This window comes from Mobula birostris, chromosome 14 (assembly GCF_030028105.1).
Source record: "Mobula birostris isolate sMobBir1 chromosome 14, sMobBir1.hap1, whole genome shotgun sequence".
Classification (NCBI taxonomy): Eukaryota; Metazoa; Chordata; class Chondrichthyes; order Myliobatiformes; family Myliobatidae; genus Mobula; species Mobula birostris.
This window is the reverse complement of record NC_092383.1, coordinates 764,959-787,847: the sequence shown is the minus strand read 5'-3', so window position 1 is coordinate 787,847 and position 22,889 is coordinate 764,959. Positions and strand designations below refer to the sequence as shown.

General features: G+C 42.1%; 1 protein-coding gene across 2 annotated transcripts in view; it reads right to left on the bottom strand.

Moving 5' to 3' along the window:
- Positions 1-22,889, bottom strand: part of LOC140209621 (long-chain fatty acid transport protein 2-like) — a 72,941-nt gene that overhangs the window by 39,963 nt on the left and 10,089 nt on the right. For both annotated transcript variants that reach the window (XR_011889029.1, XM_072277898.1), the window contains exons 4-5: positions 16,345-16,469; positions 10,871-11,065 (exon numbers count right to left, since the gene is read on the bottom strand). Coding sequence is in view for 1 of the 2 variants with exons in the window: in XM_072277898.1 (XP_072133999.1) it covers positions 10,871-11,065; positions 16,345-16,469 (320 nt within the window). In the remaining variant the exon portion in view is untranslated. The remainder of the gene's footprint in view (positions 1-10,870; positions 11,066-16,344; positions 16,470-22,889) is intronic.

Genomic DNA, 22,889 nt, shown 5'->3' with positions numbered 1-22,889 from the left:
CGGATGGAATCCAGTGTCAGGATATTTATGTCATGAACTCTGGTAGAATTAAAAGGGAAGACTATTTTCCAAATGGAGAGAAAATATAAAAAAACTGATGTGGAAAGGGACTTGGGAGTCCTTGTGCAGGATTCTCTAAAGGTAAATGTGCAGGTTGAGTCTGTGGTGAGGAAGGCAAATACAATGATAGCATTCATTTCAAGAGGACTAGAACATAAAAGCAAGGATGTAATGTTGAGGCTTTATAAAGCACCAGTCAGGCCTCACTTGAAGTATTGAGAGCAGTTTTAGATTATGAGAACACTCAGTCCTCGTTTATTGTCATTTATAAATGCATGCATGCATTAAGAAATGATACAATGTTCCTCCTCCAGAGTGATATCACAGAAAAACAGGACAAACCAAAGACTAACACTGACAGAAACACATAATTATAACATATAGTTACAGCAGTGCAAAACAATACCATAATTTGATAAAGAACAGACCATGGGCACAGTTAAAAAAAAGTCTCAAAGTCCCCGAGTCGATCGACTCCCGAGTCCTCGATAGCGGGCGGCAAAAGGGAGAAACTCTCCCTGCCATAAACCTCCGGGCACCAACAACTGCCGATGCATTGGAAGCACCCGACCACAGCTGACTCTGAGTCCGTCCATCCAAAAACTTCAGGCCTCCAACCAGCCTCTCCGATACAGCCTCCCGAGCGCCATCCTCTGCCGAGCGCCTTCAACCTCACCCGGCCGCCGAAACAAGCAAAGCTGCGGATTCGAGGCCTTCTCCTCTGGAGATTCCGGACCAGACAGAAGCAGCGGCAGCGAAGCGGGCAAATCAGAAGTTTCTTCAGAGGTTCCTCCGTGCTCTCACGTCTGTCTTCATCAAATCAGATTTGCGCACAGTCCCCTGCTTGACAAATTACTGACATCACCACCGAAGTGGCCGCGCGCTCCTAGGATTAGGCTGCTTATCTTAGAAAGGATGTGCTGAAACTGGAGAGGGTTCAAAGGAGATTTATGAGAATGATTCCAGGATTGAAAGGCTTCTCACATGAAGAGCATTTGACGGCTCTGGGCCTGTATTCACTAGAATTCAGAAGAATGAGGGCTGACCTCATTGAAACCTATCGCTGTGAAAGGCGTTAGAACAGAGACGAGGAGGAATTTCTTTAGCCTGAGAGTGGAATCTGCGGAATTCGTTGCCACAGGAAGCTGTGGAGGCCAGGTCTTCCTGTATACTTCAGGCAGAGGTTGATAGATTCTTGATTGGTCAGGGCATGAAAGGATACAGGAAGAAGGCAGGAGATTGGGGCTGAGAGGGAAATGGATCAGCCGTGATGAAATGGCAGAGCAGATTCGACGGGCCAAATGGCCTAATTCTGCTCCTATATCTTACGGGTAAAGCCGTCAACCATCTGCATGAAACGCTGTCGTAGGAAAGCAGCGTCCATCAAAGATCATCACCACCCAGGGCATGCTCTTTTCTTGCTGCTGCCATCAGGTAGAAGATACAATTGCCTCAGGACTCACATCACCAGGTTCAAGCATAGTTACTACCCCTCAACCATCAGGCTCTTGAACAAAAGAGGATAACTACACTCATTTATTGGAATATTCCCCACAAACCACAGAGATAAGGTCTCTTTATCTGGTTATTTCATGCTCTCATTATTTATTGCTATTTATTTATATGTGTATTTCCACAGTATGTTGTCCTTTCTGCTCTTTGCGCTTTCATTGATCCTTTTTACAGATTTGCTAAGTATGCCTGCAGGAAAACGAATCTCAGGCTTGTATGTGGTGACATGTACAAACTCTGATAATAAGTTTTACTTTTCATGTTATGAGAGGCAAAGATAAAGTAATAGAAATGACAGCACAGGCAAGGCCCTTCTGCCCATCAAATCCATGCCATATTATTGTTCTGCCTAGTCCCCGGCCACGGTCAGCCATATCCCTCCCATCCAAATTTCTCTTTCTTTCTTTATTTTTTTTCTTTTCAAATCTTTTTATTACACACACACACACACATATATATATATATATATCTATCTATCTATATAGGAAAAACAACATGAGTACATCTAAGTAACAACACTTACAATGCCTCAAAAAAAACCCATCATCTTAAAGATTGAAAACAAAATTTTGTGGTAACAAAACAAAACCTACTAAGCAGAAAAGTGAGAAAAAAAAGGAGAACCCATTAGGTGTACAACCCCGGAGCCATGCGTCATACAAAAAGCTTCTAAAAATAAACATCAAACCGCCAGCAAGAAAAGAAAATATACTAAAAAAATTTACAATTAGAGCATGGAAAAATTATATCAATTAACTCAAATGATACTAACGAGCAAATGAGCCCCATCTTTTCTCAAAGTCAAATAAAGGTTCAAAGGTTCGACTTCAAATTTTCTCCAAACTAAGACATAGCATCACTTGAGAGAACCATTGTGACAAAGTGGGAGCTGATGTATCCTTCCACTTCAACAAAATGGCCCTCCTAGCTATCAATGTAACAAATGCAATAACATGTTGGTCAGACACAGAAATACCATGAATATTTTGAGGAACTATTCCAAAAAGCACAGTTAATTTATTAGGTTGTAAATTAATTTTAAGTGCTTTAGAAATTGTTGAGAAAACCGACTTCCAGAACTGTTCCAATATAGAACAAGACCAAAACATATGTGTCAGTGTAGCTATCTCAGTTTTACATCTATCACAATGACTATCAACATTAGGAAAGATTTTAGAAAGTCTCTCCTTTGTCAAATGATAACGATGTACAATTTTAAATTGAATCAATGAATGACTAGCACAAATTGAAGAAGAGTTAACCAACTTCAATATCCGCATCCAATCCTCCATCATAAAAGTCAAATTAAGTTCCTTTTTCCAATCCTGTTTAATCTTAGACAAAGGACGCTTATCCCATTGTAATAGTAAATTATAAATTCTTCCGATAGAACCCTTAATCAAAGGATTCATACTCATAATAGTATCTAACAGGTCAGCCTCCAATATGTAAGGAAAATTACTTAAATATTTTTGTAAAAAGTATGTAACTTGAAGGTATTGCAGAAAGTGTGAGTATGAAATGGAATATTTATCAATTAATTGTTCGAAGGACATCAATCTATCTTCTTTAAATAAATCCAAAAAAGAATTAATACCTTTATTTTTCCAAAGTAAAAAAATTGGATCACTCAAAGAAGGCTTAAAAAAGTAATTTTGGTAAATTAAACTACAAAGTTTAAATTTTTTAAGATTAAAAAAAATTGTGGAACTGGAGCCAAATTTGTAAAGAATACTTAATCCCAGGATATAGGTTTAAATTAACAACTTTACCTAATTGCATAGGTAAAGGAGCCCCCAATAACGAGGTTAAATAAAACTGTTTTAAAACTTTTAGTTCCAGGTCTACCCAAATTGGCCAATCAGTCTTATCAACGCAGTAAAACCAAAAAGACATAAATCGCAGATTAACAGCCCAATAATACATTCTAAAATTAGGCAAAGCAAGACCTCCATCCTTTTTCAATTTTTGTAAATGACATTTACTAATTCTTGGTCTTTTATTATTCCAAATAAAAGATAAAATAATAGAATCAATCCGATCAAAAAACTTCCTAGTCAAAAAAACAGGAATATTCTGAAATAAATATAAAAATTTCGGTAGAATCGTCATTTTAACTATATGAATATGACCAACAAGTGAAAATGTAAGTGGGCTCCATCTACTAAATAAATACTTCAAAATTAGCTTTATGAAGATCCTTATATTTTTTAGTAATTATAATACCTAAATATCTAAAAGAGTCTGAAATTTTAAAAGGAGTACTATCATATATAGAAACAGAATCATTTAAAGTAAACAATTCACTTTTACTAAAATTCATTTTATATCCTGAAAAACCTCCGAATTCTTTAAATAATTATAGCAGGGCAGGAATGGATTCATCAGGGTTAGATATATAAATCAATAAATCATCAGCATAAAGAGAGACCTTATGCATGGTCTCATTCACAAAGATCCCATGGATATTTTTAGCCTCACGAAGAGCAATAGCAAGGGATTCTAATATTAAATTAAACAACAAAGGACTTAATGGACAGCCTTGCCTTGTCCCCAGTGAAAGCTGAAAAAAAGGAGACCTACAATTGTTAGTAACAACAGTAGCAATAGGGGCTTTATATATCATTTTAATCCAATTATTAAAATTAACACCAAAGCCAAATTTCTCTAAAACATTGAATAAATATTTCCATTCGACTCGGTCGAACACTTTTTTAGCATCCAAAGATACAACACGTTGTGGAATTTTAGAAGAGAATTAATATATAATGTTAAGTAGTCTATTAACATTTGAAATGGAATAGCATCCCTTTATAAAGCCTGTTTGATCTTTACAAATAATTTTACCCAAAATATTCTCCACCCATTATCTTTGACAAAATCTTAGCGTCAACATTTAGTACTGAAACAGGTCTATATGAAGCACAGTCAGTAGGATCTTTATCTTTTTTAAGAATTAAAGAAATAGAGGCCTCATAAAAAGTAAGGGTAAGTCACCTTTCACAAAAGAATCCTTAAACATTTCCAACATATACGGAGAGAGCAACTTTCCAAATTTTTTATAAAATTCTACGGGATAGCCATCAAGTCCTGGGGACTTACCAGATTGCATTCAAAAAGTAGCTTTATGAATTTCGGCTTCAGTAATTTGAGCATCGAGAATCTTTTGATCCTTAGCCGAAATTTTAGGAAAAACAATCTTTCGTAAAAAAGCATTCATTTTAGAGGAATCTAACGGACATTGAGATTTATATAGCTCAGCATAAAAATCTTGAAAAATCTCATTAATTTCCTCATATTCCTGAGCTAAGGTAGAATCTTTCCTACGAATTTTCATGATTTGCCTTTTGGCTGCAGCCATTTTTAATTGAGATGCAAGCAGTTTATTATTTTTATCTCCAGACATATAAAATTGGCTCTTTAACTTAAGCAAATAACCTTCAATGGGATGAGCTAATAACGGGTTATATTGTGATTGAAGTTCCACCCTTTGTTTAAATAAATTAGTATTGGGGGAAATTGCATTAATATTATCTTAACCTTTAATTTGTTTTGAAATTCTATCTAATTCTACTTTAGTTTGTTTTTTAAGTTTAGCTGAATAAGAAATAATCTGACCACGTAAAACTGCTTTAAATGTATCCCATATAACTAATTTAGACATACCCCCTATATCATTAAAAAGAAAAAATTCTTTTATCTAGGTTTCAATGAAAGTGACAAAGTCAGAGTTTTGCAATAATGTCTGAGACATGCGCCAAGACGGGCGGGCAAGAGTGACATCATCAAATTCAAAAGACAAACTCAGAGACGCATGATCAGATATAGCAATAGCATCATATTCGCAAGTTTTAACACTAGGCAAGAAGCGGGGGTCGATTATAATATAATCGATCCTTGAATATTTTTTATAAACATGTGAGAAGAAAGAATATTCTCTATTGTTGGGATGAAGATACCTCCACAAATCAATCAACCCAAAATCAATCAAAAACGAATTAATAAATGACGTGGATCGATTTGGAAGTCGCTGATTGGTTGAGCTCTAATCAATCACAGGATTTAAACAACAATTAAAATCCCCACCCATTATGAGCATATATTCATTTAAGTCAGGCAGTAAAGCAAATACCTTTTTAAAAAAAGAAGGATCTTCTAAGTTAGGACCATACAAATTAACCAAAACAACTTTTCTGTTACAGATTGTTCCTTTAACAATTAAAAATCTACGATTAGAACTTGATTCAATATCCTCTTGAATAAATATATTAGGTTTAATGAAAATAGACATGCCTTTTGTTTTACTCTGAGAAGTAGAGTGGAATTGCAAACCATTCCACCATCTAAAAAATCTATTTTGATCTCCCACCCTGATATGTGTCTCTTGAGCAAAAATTATATCAGGTTGGAATCGGTTAATAATTTTAAAAGTCTTCTTTCATTTAATAGGATGATTCCAACCACGTACATTCCAACTTATTATATTAATCCGTTTGAACAGCATACTATAATTTCATTCTACTTTATAGAAAACATAGAAAATAGGTGCAGGAGTAGGTCATTCGGCCCTTCGAGCCTGCACCGCCATTTATTATGATCATGGCTGATCATCCAACTCAGAACCCTGCACCAGCCTTCCCTCCATATCCTCTGATCCCCCTAGCCACAAGGGCCATATCTAACTCCCTCTTAAATACAGCCAATGAACTGGCCTCAACTGTTTCCTGTGGCAGAGAATTCCACAGATTCACCACTCTCCGTGTGAAGAAGTTTTTCCTAATCTCAGTCCTAATAGGCTTCGCCTTTATCCTCAAACCGTGACCCCTCGTTCTGGACTTCCCCAACATCAGGAACAATCTTCCTGCATCTAGCCTGTCCAATCCCTTTAGGATTTTATACGTTTCAACAGATCTCCCCTCAATCTTCTAAATTCCAACGAGTATAAGCCTAGTTCATCCAGTCTTTCTTCATATGAAAATCCTGCCATCCCAGGAATCAATCTGGTGAACCTTCTCTGTACTCCCTCTATGGCAAAGATGTCTTTCCTCAGATTAGGGGACCAAAACTGCACACAATACTCCAGGTGTGGTCTCACCAAGGCCTTGTACAACTGCAGTAGTACCTCCCTGCTCCTGTACTCGAATCCTCTTGCTATAAATGCCAGCATACCATTCACCTTTTTCACCGCCTGCTGTACCTGCATGCCCACTTTCAATGACTGGTGTATAATGACACCCAGGTCTCGTTGCACCTCCCCTTTTCCTAATCGGCCACCATTCAGGTAATAATCTGTTTTCCTGTTTTTGCCACCAAAGTGAATAACTTCACATTTATCCACATTAAATTGCATCTGCCATGAATTTGCCCACTCACTCAACCTATCCAAGTCACCCTGCATCCTCTTAGCATCCTCCTCACAGCAATCACTGCCGCCCAACTTCGTGTCATCCGCAAACTTGGAGATGCTGCATTTAATTCCTCATCTAAGTCATTAATATATATTGTAAACAACTGGGGTCCCAGCACTGAGCCTTGCGGTACCCCACTAGTCAATACCTGCCATTCTGAAAAAGTCCCGTTTATTCCCACTCTTTGCTTCCTGTCTGCTAACCAGTTCTCTATCCACATCAATACCTTACCCCCAATACCGGGTGCTTTAAGTTTGCACACTAATCTCCTGTGTGGGACCTTGTCAAAAGCCTTTTGAAAATCCAAATATACCACATCCACTGGTTCTCCGCTATCCATTCTACTAGTTACATTCTCAAAAAATTCTATGAGATTCGTCAGACATGATTTTCCTTTCACAAATCCATGCTGACTTTGTCCGATGATTTCACCGCTTTCCAAATGTGCTGTTATCACATCTTTGATAACTGACTCTAGCAGTTTCCCACCACCGACGTTTATACATGCACAAAGCACAAACCAATACAGGATGATCAAAGATGGCGGCGATGAAGACTACAACCAAATAGAAAACACGCATGCTCCAAACCACCCGATGGGAAAAAACTAACTCTAGTCCCACCCACCCACACCGGGAAGCCCGAAAAAGGCAAGCGATCTACGATAGAATTCAAAGCTGCTGACTGCTCTGTCTGTGTTTTCTTTCCCTCCCCCCCAGTTAGTAAAAAAGTAGAGTGACCTTGTGAGAAAGACAATAAAGTCTCAGGAGAAAAAGGTATTTACAGTCCATCGACTGATAAACAAGAAAGAACCAAAATAATGTTATCTCTTAGAGAGAAAAACCAGCGCCATGTTTAAGTTTAATATTAATTCCCTAAAAAAGCTTTAAATTCAATTATAAAATGTTATAATAAAACAGAAAAATATATAAAAGCCCTATTAGTAGGAAAAACTACCAATTAGCTACCAAGTACTAAATTAAAGGAACAAATCGCCTTATCTTCTTCCCTCGGTCATAAAGTGTCCAGAGATCATTTCAGCAGAGATACTTAAACCATTAACCTTTCCAAAGGGAAACCAATAATATGCAATAAAGAACAACTCCCCGTGTTCTTTAATTAGTCTCTCGATGAAATATACAAGTGACCTTCATAAATCTTCTTTCCAAAATGCGAATAATATAGAAATAGCCAAACAGCCTTTCAGATGGATCATTCAACAGTGGCGTCGGTGACAGCCGCAGGCAAAGCCTGAACAAGATCCAGTGCAGCTTTTGGATCAAAAAAAGTACGAGGAGGAGAATTAGCAGGGAAAATTTTAATTCTTGTTGGATACCTCAAAGATGGGAAAAGATTCTTATCATATGCTTGTTTCATTACCAGGGCAAATTTTGATCTTTGTTCCATTATCTCTCTTGGATAATCTTCTTAGAAGCGGAGCTCAGATTCCATAAATCTAAAAACTCTCTGTTTTCTTGCCTGTCGTATTATTTGATCTTTAATTTTAAAGTGATGAAAGCAAACCAGAACAGATCTTGGTTTACTAGAGTCCTTTGATTTCGAGATAAACGCCCTGTGTGCCCTTTCTATAGCAGGCGGCTTTGATAGAATGGTATGAAATAAAGGGTGGAAAAGCTTACCAAAGTAAGCCGTTAGATCTGCATCTTTAGCTCCTTCCTGCAGCCCAACAATTCTTATATTCTTTCGTCAAGACCTAGTCTCCAGGTCTATGATCTTATTTTGATATCTTTCCAAGTGAGTTGTAGCTTCAGACAGCTTTTGCTTAGTTATCTTCAATTCCTCTTCGTGTGAAATAACTCGAGTTTCCAGGTCTTTAGGTTTTCCCAGAAATGACTTCATTTCATTACTATTCTTTTCCAGTTGGTCTTTAATTGATCCATTCTGATCCTTAATTGAATTCAGTGTCCGAACGATATCTTCAGCCCACAATGGCATTTCATCAGATCTTTCCTTTTGCACTTTTCCTTTCCCATTACCTTTATCACCAAGTTCAGGTAAATTCTTCCCACTTCTTGTAGACATAGACATATTGATCACCCTCAAGAATCAACAAGTAAAAATTTTAAATTCAAAGCTTAAACTAGGAGGAAAGAAAGAAAACTAAGAGCAGCAGAAAAATACTGCTACTCCATTGACAGACGGGGCAGTCCCCAAATTTCTCATAGTTGTTGAAATTGGGCTGGCATGCACCACTTGTGCTGGCAGCTCGTTCCACCCTCTCACCATCTTCCGAGTGAAGAAGATTCCCCTCATGTTCCCCTTAGACATTTCATCTTTATCCCATGACCTCCAGTTGTAGTCACACCCAACCACAGTGGAAAAAGCTTGCTTGCATTTATCCTGCCTCTCCCCCGCAAAATGGTGGATGATGACAGTCTTTTCCCCAGGGTAGGGGAGTCCAAACCTAGGGGGAATAGGTTGAGGGTGAGAGGGGACAGATCAAAAAGGGCAGCTTGTTCACCCAGAGAGTGGTGAATATATGGACTGAGCTGCCCAAGAAAGTGGTTGAGGCACGTTCAAGTATCATTTAAGAATTACTTGGAGCGGTACTTGGAGGGGAGGGGCCTGGAGGGATATGGATATAGCTGGTTGGTCAGCATGGACCTGTATCTGTGCTGTATGGCTCTAGACCAGGGGTTCCCATGGACGCCTACCATTAACCAAGGGGTCCACGGATCATAGGTTGGGAACCCCTGCTCTATATTCTCAAAGGAACTCCTTGTTAACTGAGCTGACAGGGTCAGGATCACTGTTTGTCTTCAGGAAAGCAAAGTCAGATGATTTAGAGCAGATACCAAGAATCTGGTACCACTGGGGGATAACCAGGGCCCAGGATCAGGGTCACTGTTTGTCTGCCCTGAACAGACAAGCCAAAGGATTGTGAACGTTTGGAGTCCTTCCCTCCTGTATACGAGGCTGAGCCCTCGCATTAGGGTGATGATGGACTCAGAGGAGCTGGCAGGACAGTGGTCAAGGCTGGGAGATGACCTCCTGCTTCAATTCCCAAAGTCCTCTAGTTGTGCAGCCAAGTCAGTGGTACTACTTGGCTTTGCACCATCAAAGATCATTTCGACACAGAAAATCTTTATTGGGATTGGATGAAGTGAAATTTCCTGTAATTTATTCCTGTTCTTGAAATACAACTTGGTACTACAATAGTGACGGGGCTCCTCTTTGGAAGCAAAACATTACTGCACTAACTAAACACTTTCCAAAGATTTGAATGTAAAATGCAGGTGTGATGGAACATGGTTGTTCATCCAGCAGATGGATTCTGGACACCAAATGGTTCTGTTAGAACAAAAAAAATCTGCAGAACCAGATCACTTTTTGACGCCAGTTCACTGAAAATTGGACTTAGGGTTTTCTTACAAAATGCCTTTTTAAGAAGAGAAATGAAGGATCTTTGGTTGAAATAATTGAGCAGGCAAGGAAAGTCCACCAAAGCGGTGTGGAGATGGTGTAAAGGAGGAACACGGTGCCTGTCTGAGTGAATGAGTTCTATAAATGTGTCTGGAACAAGAGGTAAAGAAACACCCAATAGATATTACCCAACACACACAAAACACTGGAGAAACTCAGCAGGTGAAGGCACTATCTACTGAGAGGAATAAACAGTCCATGTTTCAGACCAAGACTCTCAATTGGAACTGGAAAGGAAGGTAGCGGAAGAAAGAATAAGTTGGGGGAGGGGAAGGAGTACAAGCTGGCAGGAGATGGGTGAGGGGGAAGGTGAGTGGGTGGGGGAAGAGTGGATAGGTGGAAGAGGTAAGGGCTAGAGGAAGAGAGAATATTACCCAAGGAAGCAATGTGGAAATAAATGTTATTTCACTTCCTCACACACAGTAGATTAGCAGCTGTTTCCTTACCTTAAGGAGGAAGTTTATGTGTCCAACAGCACCAATCTTGCCTGTGCAGTTCATGAAGCCAATGTTCCCTTCTGTTGCACCGTAAAACTCACAAATCTGAATGTTTCCAAACTGGTTTAAAAACTCTCTCCAGACGTCTGCCCGAAGACCATTCCCAAATGCCATCCGCACTTTGTGTTCCCGGTCGTTACTCCTCTACAAACAAAATTTAATCATCAATTCCAAAAGAAAAGTCAGGCTGTAACTGTGCACATGGATGTAGATGGAAGATGTTTCACATTGTTTGTCAATGGTTTAGGTAATGGACTTGATGGCTTTGTGGCAAAGTTTCCAGATGATACAAAGATAGGTGGGGGGGTAGGTAGTGCTGAGGAAGCAATGTGATTGCAGCAAGACTTAGACAAAATGGAAGAACGGGCAAAAAAAGTGGCATGTGGAATACAGTGTTGGAAAACGTATGATAATACATTTTCGTAAAAGGAACAATAGTGCGGACTATTATTTAAATGGTGAGAAGGTTCAGACATCACGGTTTAAACTCTGGGAATGAAGCGGTTAACATATGAGGAGCATTTGGCAGCTTTGGGCCTGTACTCACTGGAATTTAGAAGAATGCTGGGGGCCCTCATTGAAACCTACTGAATGTTGAAAGGACTAGATAGGGTGGTTATGGAGAGGATGTTTCCTGTGGTGAGGGTATCCAGAACTCGTGGGCACAACCTCAAAATTGAGGGCTGCCCTTTTAGAACAGGAGGTAAGGAGGAATTTTTTGAGCCAGAGAGTAGTGAATCTGTGGAATGACTGCCACAGACTGTTGTAGAGGTCAAGTCCATGGGTATACTTAAGGCAGAAGTTGACCGGTCAGGACATCAAAGGGTCTGGTGAGAAGGCAAGTGTATGGGGTTGAGTGTGATCTGGGATCAGCCATGATGGAATGGTGGTGCAGACTCGATGGGCCGAATGGCCTAATTCTGCTCTGATGGTCTTATGATTTCTGAGCCGGAGGAGCCCTGGCACCCAATGCAACCCTTGCCTTATCTGTCCAGTGGTTATACTTCCAAAATTTGTCCCTTCTCTGTAATATGGTGAGAGATGTTGTAAGATTATGAAAGGAGATATTGAAACACATCCCTCTTCTTCTTGACGTTGGCTGCCAGTATAAGCAATTGTCCATTTATGTTCTACCCACATCAGTGCAGAGCAAAGTGTTTCCCCAGAGCAGAGGAACCTGAAACCCAAGGGCACAGGTCAAGGGTAACGGATAATGAGTAGGTGGGGACCAAGGAGGATTGTTTTCACAAAGGGTGTAAATCCTAACCCTAATTCAAACACTTAACTAGAAGCTTGTTAAATGTTGTGAGTTTCTGCCTTACAATGTTTAATTTTTAATTACACACACTCAATGGCCACTTTATTAGGTACAGCTGCTCATTAATGCAAATATCTAATCAACCAATAATGTGGCAGCAAACCTATGCATAAAAGCATGCCGACATGGTCAAGAGGTTCATTTGTTGTTCAGATCAAACATCAGAATGGGGAAGAATTGTGACCTAAGTGACCTTGGCCACGGAATGATTCTTGGTGCCAGACTGGGTGGTTTGAGCATCTCAGAAACTGATCTCCTGGGATTCTTACGCACAACCGTGTTTACAGAGAATGGTGCAAAAAACAAAAACAAAAATCCAGTGAGTGGCAGATCTGTGGGTGAAAATGCCTTGTTAATGAGAGAGATCAGAGGAGAATGGCCAAACTGCTTCAAGTTGACAGGAAGGGAAATAACCATGTGTTACAACAGTGGCGTCAAGAAGAGCATCTTTGAACTCACATGTCGAATCTTGAAGTGGCTGGGCTACAGCAGCAGAAGACCATGAATGTACACTCAGTGGCCAGTTTATTAGGTACACATACTACCCAATAAAGTGGAAACAGAGTCTATATTTCTTTTTGTAATTAGAGCTTTTTATGTACCACTGCTGCAGAACAACAGATTTCATGACATACATCAGTGAAATTAAACTGGATTCTGATACTCCACCTCTTTAGGTAGAGACTCTCACAATTCTTTGTTTCTAGGCAAGTGGTTGCAGCCAAATGCTGGTCAATGGGATTAGTGGAGTAAGGACATAATGGTAAGCATAGACACTGTGGGCAGGATGGGCTGTTGCTGTGTGACTCAAACCAGGTAATTACCATTCAATTACCTCTCTAATCCGGGCAAGCAGTTACTAAACCCCAAACCAGTGCGAAGTCTCCAGGGAAGTCTGAGGCAGACATATTCTGCATCAGTGACACCAACGGACCCCCGTCCATGTCCCAGTGTCCACTCTCCATCTGCAGCCTCCGGCAGGAAAGGGTTAAAGAGATGCTACCTCTCACCAGCATCACTCCCACTGTCAAGTGAACAGAACTTCCTCCACTTCAAAGAGTGTCCTTATTTAATCATTGTTGTTGTTTCGTCACAGAAGTCCACTGGTCTGCACCTTCTCATTGTCAGGAGCAGAACCTCAGTTGCTGGAAGAGATGAACCACGTTCTCCGTGCATTGCTACCTTTATCTTCCTGCTCCAATAGTTCAATGCAAAATGCTCAATACTTACTGGAAACTAAACTTGAATCTAATTCCTTCAACAAGGGGAGTGCTGTTCCCCTCTGGGAATGTTGGAGCCAGTCACAGACAGCCTCAGCTGCACTCACGCTCTCGGCAATACGAATTAGCACGAGAGGGCACAGGTTTAAGGTGCTTGGAAGTAGGTACAGAAGAGATGTTGGGGTAAGTTTTTTTTTTACGCAGAGAGTGGTGAGTGCGTGGAATAGGCTGCTGGCGATGGTGGTGGAGGCGGATACGATAGGGTCTTTAAAGAGACTCCTGGATAGGTACATGGAGCTTAGAAAAATAGAGGGCTATGGGTGACTCTAGGTAGTTCTGAGGCAAGAACATGTTCAGCATAGCTTTGTGGGCCAAAGGGCCTGTATTGTGCTGTCGGTTTTGTATGTTTCCATGTTTCTATGAACAGCAGGGAAGGGGCAAAAGTTCAGCCACTTACTTCCCTCAGAGTTTCTGCACAACTTGATGGGGTTGTCGAGAAGGTGTCTGGTATGCTGGCCTTCATTAGTTTGGAGACTGAGTTCAAGAAGGTCTTGAGTAGTTAGGGTGTCAAAGATTATGGGGGAAAGGCAAGAGAATGGGATTAAATGGGATAATAAATCAGCCATGATGGAATGGCGGAGCAGACTCGACAGGCCAAATGGTCTAATTCTGCTTCAATACTTTATGGTCCAAGAGCTGTGAGGTATGTTACCCACACTTGGGATATCGTGCCCAGTTCTGGTTACCTCGTTACAGGAAGGATGTGGATTTAGAGAGGTTGCAGGGATTTACCAGGATGCTGACTGGATTAGGGAGCACGTTTTAAGACGCTGGGTTGAGTGAGCCAGGGCTTTTCTCTGGAGTGAAAGAAGATGAGAATTCTCTTGATAGAGATGTATGTGATAAGATGCATAGACAGACTGGACTGCCAGGGTCTTTTCCCCAGGGTGGAAATAGCTAATACGAGAGGGCATAATTTTAAGGTGATTGGAAGAAGGGATGGGGGGGACATCAGAGGCAGGTTGTCTTTTTGACACAGAGCAGTGGGTGCATGGAACATGCTACCAAAGGTTGTGTTAGACACAGATACATTAGGGACACTTAAGAGACTCTTCGACAGCCCTTGGATGATAAAAAAAAATGGAGGGTTATGTGGGAGAGAAGGGTTAGATTGATTGTGGAGCAGGTTAAAGGGTCAGCACAAAATTGTGGGCCGAAGGACCTGTGCTGTGCTGTTCTATCTTCTAATTCTGCAGATGAGCTGGTGTTGGAGTCTCCCTTTAACTCCCCCTCTCCCAACTCTCACACAAACCTCCTCCAGATGGGCATCATTTCCAAAGATACCAGATTCTTCACATTTTCCACTCTCCGTCTTTGCCTCCAGAAATATACTGCAGATACCAAGGACACTGTTAAATCTAAGGAAGCAGTCCGCTTTAACTGGTTCCGCTTGACTCTTGCACAAGTCGTCCTGTTGCCAAACCTTCACTTCACTCCCACAGTATCAAAAACAACTGAAGCTGCCTTAAACACCAGGGCTTGGGCAAGACACAGGAAATCTTTGCCTCTCCCTTACTTTGCAATCCCCCACAGAGGAAGTCACAAGAGTTTACACAGATTTCACAAGTGCACTTGGTTAGGGCAATGCTATATCTTGTCTTTTATTTAATTCTAAACAAGTTCTTGCACATAATTTTGTTTAAGCTTTTCTTGTGAATGTTGTGTACCTGACACTCTGGGCCTGTGAGGCTGCTGCAAGTAAGTTTTTCATTGACCCTGTGTAGCCGTGGATTTGTGCAGATGACAATGAACTTGTGGTGTTAACTGCACAGAGTTTCTGTCTGGGTGCCATGGTTTGCTGGCGTTGTAATATTCCACTTGTGATGAAACCTCTGAATTTGAACCATTACCCAACAAGAAAGCTTTGTCAAACAAACACCATTCAGAAAGGGCATGAAGAGTTTAAAGAGGATGCAAGCAAGTATGATTGGAGTGGTTCCAGGGTTGAAAGGTTTCAGATCCAAGGCCAGTTGGAGGATGGCTGTGAAGAGAGATCCCATCAAGGTGGAAGTTTACAGTGGGTGCAGCAAGGATACAGAAAAGGAACCCATTTTCATCATTCACCTACTCACAGCACAGAACAGGCCCTCCTGGCCAAACAAGCCATGCTACCCAGCAACCTTTTATTTAACCCCAGCCTAATCACTTCACAATGACCAACTGACCTACTACCTGGTGCATCTTTGGACTGTGGGAGGAGACGCACAGGATCGGGAGAACAGCACGAACTGAACTCCAAATTCCGATGACCTGAGCTATAACCACTGCGCACTGTGGCACATATTCATCTCCGGATTGTTCAAAGATCAGGGCCACCTTGGAGCAGAGAGGTCACGGGGAAAACGGGGACTGGGCTTACTCAAGGAGTCATTAAGTATCTGGAACTCACTTTAACCGTGATGGGAGGAACTGAATCAGTCAAACCATCAATAAGGATATGGATGGGTATGAGAGATAATTTGCAACATCATGTGGAATGATCTGTTGGACCTTTGAGGATGGGATTGGGGAAAACTGTGTTCTATTTAGATTTTTGGAAGGGGTTCAAAATGATGCTACACAGGTCAACCAATGAGGCTGGAGCACATAAAAAGGGGGAACAGGTACTGACGTGTGTTGAGAAGTGATAATCAGACAGAACGCAGGGCACTGAAATGAATGGCTCTTTTTTCTGGATGGTGTGCAGTGATCAGATGGAAGGGTAGGCATAGGCAGTGGAAGTCCCCTGCTGATCCAGCTGGGAGATGGGCTGACAGGACTGTCCCACCAAGAGCCAATTTAACCAAGTGAAATGGCCTCCCATCCCATAACTTGGCCTGACTTACCTTTGGAACGTTACAGAGGTACCGCAGTAGCTCCCCCACATACTGGATAACCGTCACGTTGTACTTCCGACAGTCGTCCCAGAAGTGGGTGGCAGAGAACTTGCGACGCAGGACAATAGTCGCACCTGTGTCATTGGCAGTGAACAAAGCAGCAAGTTATAGCAGCACTCCACGGCCACTGTCCCTATTCAGACTCCACTTTTCCAAATGCAGGCAGATCCTGTCCCTCAAAATCCCCTCCAGTAACTCTTCCAGGTGACCATGCTTGGCGAAAACACTGACTGTTTTTCCCTTTCTGTGATGCTGCCTACTCTGCTGAGTTCTCCAGGATTTTGACCATGTTCTTCCCTTTACATTGTGCTTCATCACGCACATCCACCCAGGTACCTGCAATCAGCGTTCAATACCCGCTGTTGTCTGTGAGGTGCTTGTACGTTTTCCCTGTGACTACGTGGATTCCCTCCAAGTTCTCCGGTTTCTTTCCATTTTCCAAGAACTTACGGGTTAGAGTGAGTAAGTTGTAGACATGCTATGCTGGTGCCAGAAGCATGGTGACACTTGTGGGCTGCCCCAGCACATCGTCGGACCACGTTGGTTGGTGATGTAAGCAACGTATTTCACTGGATGTTTCGATGTACATGTGACAAATAAAGCTAATCTAATCCAAATGGACCTCTCCTATGTTCTCGAACATTAAGACCCACCGGGGGAAAAGCTGAAGGTTTTCCAGCTCCCTCTCTATCATTTCTGGCTTCCACTCGTCTGTGACTAAGACAGCAGCGGGAGAGGATACCCAGGCAACTGGAGTCCATAAGACCAAAACACATAGGAGCAGAATTAGGCCATTCAGCCCATCGAGTCTGCTCCTCCATTCCATCATGGCTGATCCCAAGTCCCACTCAACCCCATAAACCTGCCTTCTCACCATATCCCTTGATGCTCTGACCGATCAGGAAACTATCAACTTCCACTTTAAATATACCCACTGACTTGGCCTCCACTGCAGTCTGTGGCAGAGCCTTCCACAGATTCACTACTCTCTGGCTAAAAAAAAAATCCTCATTACCTCTGTTCTAAAAGGTCACCTCTCAATTTTGAGGCCGTGCCCTCTAGTTCTGGATACCCCCACCATAGGAAACATTCTCTCCACATCCACCCTATCTAGTCCTTTCAACATATGGTAGGTTTCAATCAGATCCCTCCGCATTCTTCTAAATTCCAGTGAGTACAGGCCCAAAGCTGCCAAACGCTCCTCATATGTTAACCCCTTAATTCCCAGAATCATCCTCATGAACCTCCTCTGTACACTCTCCAATGACAACAGATCCTTACTGAGATATGGAGCCCAAAACTGTTGACAATACTCCAAGTGCAGCCTGACTAGTGTCTTATAAAGCTTCAACGTTACCTCCTTGTTTTTATATTCTATTCCCCTTGAAATAAATGCCTACATTGCACTTGCCTTCTTTACCACAGACTCAACCTGTAAATTAACCTTTTGGGAGTCTCGCACAAGGACTCCTAAGTCCCTCTGCACCTCTGGTGTTTGAATTTTCTTCCCATTAGATAATAGTCCGCACTATTGTCCCTTTTACCAAACTGCATTATCTTACATTTCCCAAAACTGTATTCCATCTGCCACTTTTTTGCCCATTCTTCCAATTTGTCCAAGTCAATAGACAATAGGTGCAGGAGTAGGCCATTTGGCCCTTTGAGCCAGCACTGCCATTCACTGTGATCATGCATGATCATCCACAATCAATATCCAGTTCCTGCCTTCTCTCCATATCCCTTGACTCTGCTATCTTTAAGAGCTCTATCTAACTCTTTCTTGAAAGAATCCAGAGAATTGGCCTTTACTGCCTTCTGAGGCAGAGCATTCCACAGATCCACAACTCTCTGGGTAAAAAAGTTTTTCCTCAACTCCGTTCTAAATGGCCTACCCCTTATTCTTAAACTGTGGCCTCTGGTTCTGGACTCCCCCAACATCGGGAACACGTTTCCTGCCTCTAGCGTGTCCAATCCCTTAATAATCTTATATGTTTCAATCAGATCCCCTCTCATCCTTCTAAATTCCAGTGTATACAAGCCCAGTCGCTCCAATATTTCAACATATGACAAATCCGCCATCCCGGGAATTAACCTCGTGAACCTACGCTGCACTCCCTCAATAGCAAGAATGTCCTTCCTCAAATTTGGAGACCAAAACTGCACACAATACTCCAAGTGTGATCTCACCAGGGTCCTGTACAACTGCAGAAGGACTTCTTTGCTCCTATGCTCAACTCCCCTTGTTATGAAGGCCAACATGCCATTAGCTTTCTTCACTGCCTGCTGTACCTGCATGCCTACTTTCAGTGACTGATGAACAAGGATACCTAGATCTCATTGTACTTCCCCTTTTCTTAACTTGACACCATTCAGATAGTAATCTGTCTTCCTGTTCTTGCCGCCAAAGTGGATAACCTCATATTTGTCCACATTAAGCTGCATCTGCCCACTCACCCAATCTGTCCAAGTCACCCTGCATTCTCATAACATCCTCCTCACATTTCACACTGCCACCCAGCTTTGTGTCATCTGCAAATTTGCTAATGTTACTTTTAATCCCTTCATCTAAATCATTAATGTATATTGTAAACAGCTGCGGTCCCAGCACCGAGCCTTGCGGTACTCCACTAGTCACCGCCTGCCATTCTGAAAGGGACCCGTTAATCCACACTCTTTGTTTCCTGTCTGCTAACCAATTTTCTATCCATGTCAGTACTCTGCCACCAATACCATGTGCTCCAATTTTGCCCACTAATCTCCTATGGGGGACCTTATCAAAGGCTTTATGAAAGTCCAGGTACACTACATCCACTGGCTTTTCCATGTCCATCTTCATAGTTACATCCTCAAAAAATTCCAGAAGATTAGTCAAGCACGATTTTGCCCTTCGTAAATCAACGCTGACTCAGACCGATCCTGTCACTGCCATCCAAATGTGCCGCTATTTCATCCTTTATAATTGACTCCAGCATCTTCCCCACCACTGATGTCAGGCTAACTGGTCTATAATTCCCTGTTTTCTCTCTTCCTCCTTTCTTAAAAAGTGGGATAACATTAGCTACCATCCAATCCACAGGAACTAATCCTGAATCTGTAGAACATTGGAAAATGATAACCAATGCGTCCACAATTTCTAGAGCCACCTCCTTAAGTACCCTGGGGTGCAGACCGTCAGGCCCTGGGGATTTATCAGCCTTCAGTCCCATCAGTTTATCCAACACCACTTTCTGCCTAATGTGAATCTCCTTCAGTTCCTCCGTTATCCTAGGTCCTCTGGCCACTATTACATCTGGGAGATTGTTTGTGTCTTCACTAGTGAAGACAGATCCAAAGTACCTGTTCAACTCGTCTGCTATTTCTTTGTTCCCCATAATAAATTCACCCATTTCTGTCTTCAAGGGCCCAACTTTGGTCTTAACTAATTTTTTCCTCTCCACATACCTAAAGAAGATTTTACTATCTTCCCTTATATTCTCGGCTAGCTTACCTTCGTACCTCATCTTTTCTCCCCGTATTGCCTTTTTAGTTACCTTCTGTTGCTCTTTAAAACTTTCCAATCCTATGGCTTCCTGCTCATCTTTGCTATGTTATACTACTTCTCTTTTATTTTTATACTGTCCTTGACTTCCCTTGTCAGCCACGGTCGCCCCTTACTCCCCTTAGAATCTTTCTTCCTCTTTGGAATGAACTGATCCTGCACCTTCCGCATTATTCTCAGAAATACCTGCCATTGTTGTTCCACTGTCATCCCTGCTAGGGTATCTTTCCAGTCAACTTTGGACAGCTCCTCCCTCGCGGCTCCATAGTCCCCTTTGTTCAACTGTAATATTGACACTTCCGATTTTCCCTTCTCCCTCTCAAATTGTAGTCCTGCTGCAATTGCATTGCTTCCTCAGCACTACCTACCCATCCACCTATCTTTGTATCATACGAAAACTTTGCCACAAAGCTATCAACTCCGTTATCTAAATCATTGATAAACAATGTGAAAAGTAGCAGCCCCAATACTGGTTCCTGAGGAACACCACCAGTCACTGGCAGCCAACCAGAAAAGGCCCCTTTATTCCCACTCGCTGCCTCCTGCCTATCAGCCATTCCTCTATCCATGCTAGTATCTTTCCTGTGACATCATAGGAATTTTATCTTGATAACAGCCTCATGTGTGGCACTTTATCAAATGCCTTCTGAAAATCCAAGTAAATGACATCCACTGCCTCTCTCTTGTCCACCTTGCTGGCTGTTTCCTTGAAGAACTCAAACAGATTTGTGAGGCAAGATTTCCCTTCAAATAAACCATGCTGATTTTGACTTATTTTATCATTAGTCTCCAAGTACCCCAAAACCTCATCCTTAATAATAGACTCTCAACACTTTCCCAACCACTGAGGTTAGACTAACTGGCCTATAATTTCCTTTCTTTTGCTTTCCTCCCTTCTTAAAGCGTGGAGTGACATTTGCAATCTTCCAGTCCTCCAGGACCATGCCAGAATCAAGTGATTCTTGAAAGACCACGACCAATGCATCCATTATCTCTTCAGCAACTTCTCTCAGGACTCTGGGATGTAGTCCATCTGGCCCAGGTGACTTGTGCACCTTAAGATCTTTAAGTTGCCTAGCACTTTTTCCTTGTATTAGCAATAGGACTACTCTTGCTCCCTGACACTCATGGACCTCTGGCATACTAGTAGTATCTTCCACTGTGAAGACTGATATGAAGTACCCATTAAGTTCATCTGCCATTTCTTTGACTCTATTACTACCTCACCAGCATCATTTTCCAATGGTTCACTATTAACTCTCACCTCCCTTTTACTCTTTATGTAACTGAAAAAACTTTCAGTATCCTACTCTATATGATTGGCTAGTTTGCCCTCATATTTCATCTTTTCCCTTCTTATAGCTTTTTTAGTTGCCTTTTGTTGGATTTTAAAAGCTTCCCAATCATCCAGCTTCCCACTTACTTTTGCTACCTTATATGCCCTTTCCTTGGCTTTTATACAGTCCTTGTCAGACACGGTTATCTACCCCTTCCACTTAAGAATGACTTCTTCTGCAGAACATATCTATCCTGTGAACTATTCCCAGAAGCTTCAGCCATCTCTGCTTTGCCGTCATCCCCACCAGTGCCCCCTCCAATCCACCTGGGCAAGCTCAGTCCTTTCATGGAGATACGGAGAAGGAAATCTGAGAATCGGAGCGGGAGTGTGGCGGAAGCCATTTTGAATTTTTTGTTTTTTTCATCGGAGTTAAGAGAGGTGGGACTGCGCAGGTGTGTGACGTCGGGCAGTGAAGCGCGGAAGATTTAGAAGGTCAGAAATCCTGATTTGGGTTTAATTCAGAAAAGGAAGTTGGAGAATCGCAATGGGAGTGCGGCAGAAGCCATTTTGAATTTTTCATTTTTTCATCGGAGTTAAGAGAGGCAGGACTGCGCAGGCATGTGTCGTCAGGCAGTGAAGAGCGGAAGATTTAAAAGGAACACAGCCTTATACAGCGGGCAGCATCGTTTTGCAGGCAGTGGAGTTAGCCGGGAGCAGAGTGAAGGCCTAAGGGCTTTGGCTCAACGGGCTTAGGTGGAAACGGGCGAGGTGAAGAAGGTTTGGTTTTCAATTTTTCCTGCTATTTGAGGAAAGGGGGGAAGTATGAGTGTGAGGGCAGCTTGTTGTAATCGGTGTCGGAGGCCCTGGAGTCTCCAAGCCTCCCAGACATCCACATCTGCGCCAGGTGCGCCGAGCTGCAGCTCCTAAAGAACTGCATTAGGGAACTTGAGCTCCAGCTCGATGACCTTCGTCTGGTCAGGGAGAGTGAGGAGTTACAGGCAGGTGGTCACACCGGGGCCACGGGAGGAAGACAAGTGGGTCACGGTTAGGAAAAGGAAGGGGAAGGGGAACGGTCAGGTATTAGAGCGTACCCAGTGGCCACTCTGATGATTAAAGAGGAGGAAGTATTAGCGCTATTAAGGAATATAAAAGTGGATAAGTCTCCGGGTCCTGACAGGATATTCCCTAGGCCTTGAGGGAAGTTAGTGTAGAAATAGCAGGGGCTCTGACAGAAATATTTCAAATGTCATTAAAAATGGGGATGGTGCCGGAGGATTGGCGTATTGCTCATGTTGTTCCATTGTTTAAAATGGGTTCAAAGAGTAAACCTAGCAATTATCGGCCTGTGAGTTTGAAGTCAGTGGTGGGTAAATTGATGGAGAGTATTCTTAGAGATGGTATATATAATTACCTGGATAGACAGGGTCTGATTAGGAACAGTCAACATGGATTTGTGCGTGGAAGGTCATGTTTGACAAATCTTATTGAATTTTTTGATGAGGTCACTAGGAAAGTTGACGAGGGTAAAGCGGTGGATGTTGTCTCTATGGACAATCTTTGACAAGGTTCCACACAGAAGGTTAGTTAGGAAGGTTCAATTGTTAGGTATTAATATTGAAGTAGTAAAATGGATTCAGCAGTGGCTGGATGGGAGATGCCAGAGAGTAGTGGTGGATA